Here is an 8444-nt window from a genome sequence, read left to right as displayed (position 1 = left end):
TCCCTTCCTTTCTCCTTCCCTCCTTCCTCCTCTTCCTCCACTCACCCTCCCTCTCCTCTTCTTCTTCCTTTACCATAAATAGTCTGTACTCTTAATTCAGACACTGTCCCTGTAATTGCAAGTGAAGTGAAAATTGATGTGGGAAACAAAGGCAAGAGAAAAAAATTAAATTTCCTTACTGTCTACAGCCCATTGACAAGTCCTTGAAACAGGCAGTGACCTTCCACTAGGCACTCAGCTGCCTTGATGTTGACACTTTGCTAAAATCACAAGGCAATCTTAGCTTAACATTATCCCCACCTCAAGGATCCTGTGAAGCTACTGTAAGCATTTAGAAATTCCTATGGAAATTTTCTTTATCCCTAGCCCCCAACGTATATGTTGGCAGTCATACTCCAAGCATACGCCTACTGATAACATCTGAAGGGTCTCATGACTGAGATTTTACTAAACAGTAATAAATGTAACAAGGTTTCTAACAGCGGCTAGCCCCTCACGGCCCTGGAAACATTGTGTATATAATCATCACCTGTCACAACCCCAATGCAGCTCTTTCTGCCCCTGAGTCATGTTCCTGTGCTTTAAAAAACCACCTTTTTGCACCAAAGACATCTGAAGAATTCTTTCTTGGCCATCAGCTCTGAACCCCAACATTTCCACATCAGAAATCACTTCCTAGCAAAGAAATGAGATCATGCTGTTCCAAATCTTTATTTCTGGGTTCAGACAGTCACTTTCGCGCATTTGCTGCCACCAGGACCGCGTCAGCCACCGTCCTGGCGCATTGAAAAGCATTGATAATGGTCCTTTCCAGATGGGTGGCATATTCCTAGAGGGAATCAGTATATCAGCTTTTGGGCTAAGAAGGATCATTTGAATTAAAGGGTGCTGCTGCCTGGGTTGCCCTCCATCAGCACCCCCACCTGCAAGAAAGTGCCTCCCTGGGCACAATAACCCTCCTGCCTCCTCCCCAGAGGCAATCTGCAGATCTGACCCCTGACCCCTGACCCAGCCAAAGCAGCCAAACTTAAAATTTTCATCTACACGGATTTAAAAACCAGCAAGGAAATGCGAGTGCGCTGAGTGGACTCGAGCTGACATTTGATGAGATGTGTCCACGTGGTTTTGTGGCTTTGGGAAATAGCCACAAGAACGTTTCCAAACATTTCTTTGACCTCCGCATAATACACCCGGCTCCTTGTGAGGAGCGAAGCCCCCGTTCCATCCTCGGAGCTTCGAGGTACCATTTCCCAGCGCCCCTCGCGGGACCACTGGGCCCCACCCCGGCCGGGAGCGAGTCCGCGGGTGTCTGGGGCCAATTGTTCTGGAGAACCACATTACCCAGAAGCCTCTGCGCCTTGCTTGGTGGCACTCTTAAAAGCGCGCGGAAGGCGACTGGGCGGGACTTCCGGTGTCTTCCCCGCGGCGGACATTTTGTCCGCTCTCGGTGGGCCGCTCGGGCTAGAGCCTCGGGATCGCTGGTTCGGCCCGGAGTGACGGAAGCGGGAGGACACGGGAGGAGACTCAGTGCTCGCCGCAGGGAGGCTCGGCGGTGGCAGCGCCCGCGCAGGCTCCGCTGCCCGCGACGGCGGCGCGCGGGTCCCGACCTGGGACTCCTCACGGCCCCGTATGGTCCTCCAGATTGTGATGGCGGCCGCGGTTGGTGGATCCGGCCTAGGTGGGTACTTTGTTCCCCGGACCTTGACGCGTTTCGTCCCTGCGCTCGGAATCACGAAGCCTCGAACGAAGGGTGTCAGTTGAGGCGGTTGCGGCCCCGCCTCCAGTGCTCCGGGCCGCGGGGGCCCGCTGTGGGAGGAGCCCCCGTTTGTCACCGCCGTCCAAGTGGTCCTGGCCGAGCGACCGGCACGCGCAGAGGCTTGGAGGGGCGATGAGCCGCGAGGGCCGGGGAAAGTGGGGCCGTCGTGTTTGCAGGGGGGGCGGGTAGCGGTCGAGCGGAAGCCTTGCGTGGACTGGCCGGGGGAGCCGCGGAGCAGCGTGAGGCGATCTGGGCTCCGGGGGGCGGGACGAGCCCGGGGGCGGGGGGACCGGTGAGGAGCCTCGGACTCCGGGAGTGCTGTGGCGCCTGGAGAGGTTGCAGGTGGAGACGTGTTGGCAGGGTTTCCTCAGTGTCGGATGTCGGGTGACGGCTGCTCTGAAAGTAGGAGTCAGGGGCTGTCACAGGTCCGTGTCCGGTTTTTCTCCCCGGAGGTCCGAGAGAGTGCGGCAGAGAGCTGCCCCGCAGGAGTCGGGAGTTGCGCTCGGGACGTGGCACAGCCGAGGCGCCTCGCAGGGGAGGTGTCCCACGGGCATCTGGGGAGGGGTTTGGGGTGGAGACCACTGAGGGATGAGGCCTCGGGTCGGGAGGCCAGATTCGGGGGAAGAAGATTAAGGATGTGTCTGTCGTGTGTGGTCCTTGGGGTGAGAGATCGGAGGGCAGGGAGGAGGGGGTGGACGCCCTCATTCCCTCCAGGGAGAGTCCTGCTGGAGGAGGAGAGGGCCGGAGGGTGTGAGGAGCCTGGCCTGGGATGCAGGGGCAGGTGTGAGGCGCCCCAGATTGGCCGGTGTGTGGACCCAGCAAAGGTTCTGCGCGTGGAGCAGGGGAGAGTCAGCCGGGCGGGGGGAGCCGCCGTAGCCCAGTCCAGGAGCTCTCCAGCTGTGCAGGTAAGGAGAGACCGTGGACGTGTTAGAGGGGCGGCCGGCAGACTCCGCAGAGGAGGGTATACCAGTAGGCCGGTTTGGTGAAGGGACACGGGTACATCTGGCTCGCATGAGCAAGTGGGCGAAGATTAACGTGTGTAGCTCTAAGTGGATATTGATGCCCAGTGACGGGTCAAAGCGCCTGCCTCTGTCTGATTATGATGGAAAGTCTTAAGTATCACGTTTTCTGAAAAGCCGAAAAAGAAATCCCCAATTTAAAAGTCCCATCACTTCATTTGCACCAAAACCATTTGGATAAAAAGCCAATTCAAAGATCTTTGATCTGTGTTGATGTGTGTGACCCAAACAGCAGCCCTGTTTAGGTGGGTACCACCACTGTCTGCTTTACCGGTGAGGACGTGGTGACACCGGTCTTTGTTCGCACAGCTGGGCGGAGGCGGCACTAAGGTCTTAGTATCTGAGGTGAGACATTCAGAAATCGTGGGCGCGGAAGGGAAGGGCAGGGCAGGGGTTACAGGAGTCGTTCAGTTGGTGGTGCCCCATGTGGTGGCCTGCCGTCCTCAGCCCCCTCTTCCCTCTTGCTGCCAGGTTGCTTTGATGGTGCAAGCACTTAGGATCTCTGCATAGGTGAGTCCTCGGTCCTCAGTCAGTGCACTTGCCCATGATCTTGGTAACCCAGTATGGCAAATGCTGGTGTCTTAGCAATGTTCACCTCCCTTGTATTTGCCTTTGGGTGTGGGGATGCCGGTGTCACTAACGGTCTGTACCTTGAATTTGGTGCAGTGGGATGAAGTGTGGAACGGTGTCCAGGTATAGGGACAAGCTTGGGCAAAAACATCCGTGGAGGCTGAACTGCGAGTGTTCAGGGAGCCTCAGGTCTCCATTATGTTTGGTGTGATCAGCGAGCAGGGGACAGAATTCAACTCTGGAACAGCAGCCTATGGAGCTGGGCTTCTGTTTTGGGAGTGGTGGGAGCCTTGGAAGGTTTAGAGCAGAGGAGTGATCCGATTGGTCTTCACAGGTTTTCTCTGGCTGCACGGTGAAGAAGATTGGGGTGAGCAAAGAAGACTGTTGATGGCTGGACTAGATTGGTGGTTCTGGAGGTGAGGGACGGGTGCTGGATTCTGGGTTTGTTTTTTGTGTCTCTTTAAGTAGGGCCAACCGGACTTTCTGATGTGGATGGTGAGAGAAAGGAGAGGACTCAGGGATGACCTCACAGCTCCCACAGTTTTTGGCGTGAGAAGGTATAAGGATGGAAAAATTCTCAATTGAGACCGCAAAGTTGGTGGTGGGAGTAACTTCCGGAAATAATATCAGGAGTTGGGCTTTGACCACGTTGAGTCTGTAGCGTCTAAAGACATCTGAGTGGAGGTTTCAGGTAGGCAGCTGGACGCACACGTTTGGATTTCACAGGAGGGATCCAAGTCCACAAAGTGGCAGCCAGTACATGGATTAGAGTAGAGCTGCGTGTCAGATTTATAGAGAGAATCTTTTTGTCACAGTGGCAGTACCATTAAGGGTCTGGAGGGGGGTGGACACGGCAGAGAGGGAGTCACTTAAGGGACAAAGGGAGTGGAGTGTCCATGGTGGGGGAGATAATAGGCTCTGGCGGGGTGGGGGGAGCCTTCCAGAGAGGGGAGACATGAGATGAGTGCTGGGGCGTAGCAGTAACAGAGATGAGATGAAAGTGAGGCCAAAGCAGGCACCCGTTTCCTTTCCTGGGTGCTTCCCAGGCTTTCCTGGTGACCTGTAGTGGGACCTAGGGAGTTTCTGCCAAACTCAGAGGTAGATTAGCTCAGAGGCTGATTGGGTCAGCTGGCAGAGTGACTGTGCTTGGGGTACAAGGCCAGTGGGTGCGGGCTCTGAATGAGAACGTATGTCAAGTGTTAAGCCCGACTGATGAGGATATGGCATCCTTGGTACGTAACGGCAAAGTGGGAAGGGGCTGAGCTTATCTGATGTCTATGTGTGGTTCCGGATTGCTGAAATTGAATCAAAGAATAGGGCCAGGAAGGGAGGATTTAAAAGCTGGGTTTAGAGATACACGGCACTGGGAACCATCAGCTGGAGCCAGATGTGATCTTGGCTGCAATAACCAAGAATTCCGTGGGTGCTGCGTGCACATTTGCACGTGGGAGGTACCTGTGTTGTGGGTATCCATAGACCTGAGGGAGGTGTGGTCTAAAGAGTGATGTGTACAGAGATGGAATCTGAGTTCATAGCCTGGGTGCTTTAGAGGAGAATTCTCAGCTCACGTTTGTATGTAAGAGACTGATCTCCGGACCAGGGGAACTAGCTGGCAGAAGTGTCTGTTTGTCCCCCACCTGTTGTTCTGGGCTGGACAGAATGATTACTAGGAAATGAGGAACGAGTGAGCCGGCACCGATCACACAAGGGCCTGGTATCCTGTCTGAGTTGGGGAGCTGAGGAGGAAAGTGAAGGTGTGGTGGGTAGACCAGGAGTCCTGGGGAGAGCTGCTGCCCCCGTGTTCAGGTATTGATGTCAATCAGGGTCATGTGACTTTGAAGGATGCGTTGTGTGTTTCTCTTGGGAAGAGTGGCCCAGAGACTTGAGTCACACGGTCTTCCTGGGTAAGGCCCCACATACCCCAGTTTTCTGGGCTGTGCTCTACTGTTTTCCCTCAGAGGTTGCCATTTTCTTCCCAAAGCTGCCGTGGGCACTGCCATTTTCCCTCAGTAACACAGGTTTTATGGGTGCCGGGGTTCAGCTGTGTGAACTGCCTCCTTCAGTCCCTGTGGTCAGTCCCGTGGACTACCCTGCTTGCCGTTTTCCTGGCTGTATGTGGCTCTGTCCACATTCGTGATAACCTCTGTGCTCCAGATTCTACCCTTTCCTATAATTGGCATTTCCTTGGGCCTACCTGTGTCATGAATTGTCATCATGGCCACTGCCTGTGGGGCCCATGGTGCTGATCTGCAAGACATTTCTGGTGTTCATTTTGCAATATTTAATTGTCCTTTAATCTCTTGTGGGCAGGCTGCTCTGGGCCACTGCTTTCCTACTTGCCCTGTCTTTCCTCTATGACTTGTTTCTTCCAGATTTTTTGTGGTTGCTGAACATAGCAGGGGAAAGAACTCTGAGTGCCTGAGAGGTCATGACTCTAGCCATGGCTGGAGGGACGTGGACAGGCCCTGGTGAGTGGGAGCGTGGGGAGGGAGCTTCGGGGCTGCCTTCAAATAGCACCAGAAACCTGTCCTGGGCACCACTCCTGTTTGGTGCCCAGGTTATAAACCACACCTATTTCTATCTTTTTCTCCTCGTTCTGGACACTTATTTATCGTTTCTGTCCAGACCTCCAGCCCAGGGCTGTCCACGCCCACTCACCAGTGCTCTCTGCTGCTCTTTCTGCAGTGCCGTCCTGTGTTGGACAATGCCGATGTGTCTGAGACATACATCTGTTCTTAAATTGTTTTTGAACACCAGTTGCTCATTTTAAATCAGATTTTCCTGGGCCTAGACATACATTTCTGTGTAGTGCCCACCAATAGGTAAGGCCCTTCAAAAATCATCTGCAGAGGAGTAAATTGGATATCCTACTTGCTGGTTCTCCCTGACCTACACCCCATCCTTGGGTCTTTGTCCCTTGTGAAGGCTTCCTCATTCTGTGACCCTTTGAGGCCCAGTATTGCACAGCAGCTTTTTCTTTAACCTGATCCCACATCTGCTGTCCTACCGACACCCCCGTGGGCTAAATACTAGACACGTGTGTGATGGGGTTGCCCCTTCTCCAAAGTCCCCATTCACTTAAAGAGCATTTTTCTGCCCGCAGGTTATTGGTGCACGGCAAAAGATGAAGAGGCACCTTCTGAGCAGACCGTTTCTTTAGGAGTCTCCCATGATAGCATTTCCAAGGCAGGTTCATCAACCCAGATGGCTCACCCTTGTGACATTTGTGGCCCCATCGTGAAAGACCTCTTACACCTGGATGAACACCAGGAAATATGCCAAGGACTGAAACCTTACACCTGCGGGGCATGTGGGAGACAGTTCTTGTTCAGTGCAAACTTTCATCAGCATCAGAAGCAGTACAGTGTAGAGAAACCTGTCAGAAGAGACCGAGGCAAGACCTCATCTGGGAAGAACTGTAGGGTTTGTGAAGAACCTCACCTGTCGGGAAAGCCCTTTCTGTGTGAGGAGCAGTGGAGCCTCCAGGCCAGTCTGGGCAGTCACCAGCGACAGGCCACCCACAGCAAGAAGAAGAGGAGGACTGGGAGCGGGGAGGCCTCTCACGGCGGACAGATGCAGTACAGCTGCAGCGAATGCGGGAAGGCCTTCAACCGCAAAGACACGCTTGTCCAGCACCAGAGAATCCACACCGGAGAAAGGCCCTACGAGTGCAGCGAATGCGGGAAGGCCTTCAGCCGCAAAGCCACACTTATCCAGCACCAGAGAATCCACACCGGAGAAAGGCCTTACGAATGCAAAGAATGTGGGAAAGCCTTTAGCCGCAAAGACAATCTTACTCAGCACAAAAGAATTCACACGGGAGAAATGCCTTACAAGTGTAGCGAATGTGGAAAATACTTTAGCCATCACTCCAACCTCATCGTACACCAGAGAGTTCACAATGGAGCGAGGCCTTATAAGTGTAACAACTGTGGGAAAGTCTTCAGACACAAATCCACACTTGTTCAGCATGAGAGCATCCATACTGGAGAAAATCCTTACGTTTGCAGTGATTGTGGGAAATCCTTTGGCCACAAGTACACCCTCATTAAACACCAGAGAATTCACACTGAGGCAAGACCTTTTGAGTGCATCGACTGTGGGAAATTCTTTAGTAGAAGCTCTGACTTTATTGCACACCAGAGAGTTCACACAGGGGAAAGGCCATTTGTGTGCAGCAAATGTGGGAAGGATTTCATCAGAACATCCCACCTTGTTAGGCACCAAAAAGTTCACACTGGAGAAAGGCCATACGAGTGCAACGAATGTGGGAAAGCCTATAGTTTAAGCTCCCACCTCATTCGGCACCAGAAGGTTCACACTGCAGGACGGCTTTAGGAGTGCTTTCAACACAACAGGACTTGTATGGAGAGGGGCTTTGTGATTGCCCTTGGAGAGGAAGACACCAGTCAGATGTTGAACCTCATGTATCTGAACATTATTAGCACTGGGGAGGGACCTTAGGGATGCCAGGTACAGGGACACTTTCATGGGTTGCGTTGCACTTGCAGACCTGCTCAGGTTCCTTGCCAAATTTGCCACCCAGTGTCTGTGGCAGAAACCATCTCAGTTCTACCAGCTTCGTTTCTGTATGTCCTCAGGGACACCTCCAGTCTCTGGAGGAAATTATGAGAATCCTGAATTGAATGGGGTTCCTCATTCCCTCCCCACTGACTGGTAAAGGTGTGGACCTCACCCATCTTTAGCCAAGAGGACCTGAGCTGTGTTCTGGAGGCTTACAGAAGAGCTTTACTTTCTTCATGGACATTGTTGGCCTCATGTGGTACATGTGACACATTTTTCTCCGAGTCACCCCACCTGGAGAACCACTTGTCTTCTGTTGCTCTGGTCTCTGTGATAATAAAGACATTATTTAAACCATCGTTAATCTCGGACGTTCTTTTTACTGTTTGGATTGGTTCGCAGACAGTAGGCCCTGCCAAACGGAAGCAGTAAACGGTGCTTGTGGGGGCCTCCAGCTTCAGGTACCTCAAATGGAAGAGCAGGCTGGCAGAGAACCACTCTCAGTCCAGTTCTGGTGTTGCTGACACAAGCTTTTTAGGTGAGAGGTCAGGGGTTTGTGGGCCTGATTTTGTCTG

The 8444-nt window shown here is 53.2% G+C and overlaps 1 protein-coding gene across 4 annotated transcripts; it reads left to right on the top strand.

Annotated features, from left to right (window-relative positions):
* Positions 1 to 760: 760 nt before the first annotated feature.
* On the top strand, positions 761 to 8228 carry ZNF134 (zinc finger protein 134). Of its 4 annotated transcripts, XM_019819007.3 has the most exons (4): positions 763 to 1678; positions 3680 to 3761; positions 5718 to 5813; positions 6449 to 8228. In XM_019819007.3, the coding sequence occupies exons 3-4, from the start codon at positions 5774 to 5776 to the stop codon at positions 7681 to 7683; spliced, it is 1275 nt and encodes a 424-aa protein (XP_019674566.2). In that variant the 5' UTR covers positions 763 to 1678; positions 3680 to 3761; positions 5718 to 5773; the 3' UTR covers positions 7684 to 8228. The 4 variants fall into 4 exon arrangements, with proteins under 4 accessions (XP_019674563.2, XP_019674566.2, XP_019674564.2 ...); XM_019819005.3 differs by lacking the exon at positions 3680 to 3761; XM_019819008.3 differs by lacking the exons at positions 763 to 1678; positions 3680 to 3761 and adding an exon at positions 3816 to 3902.
* The last annotated feature ends 216 nt before the right edge of the window (positions 8229 to 8444 follow it).

Source organism: Felis catus, chromosome E2, assembly GCF_018350175.1.
Source record: "Felis catus isolate Fca126 chromosome E2, F.catus_Fca126_mat1.0, whole genome shotgun sequence".
Lineage (NCBI taxonomy): Eukaryota > Metazoa > Chordata > Mammalia > Carnivora > Felidae > Felis > Felis catus.
This window is presented reverse-complemented; position numbering and strand designations above follow the sequence as displayed.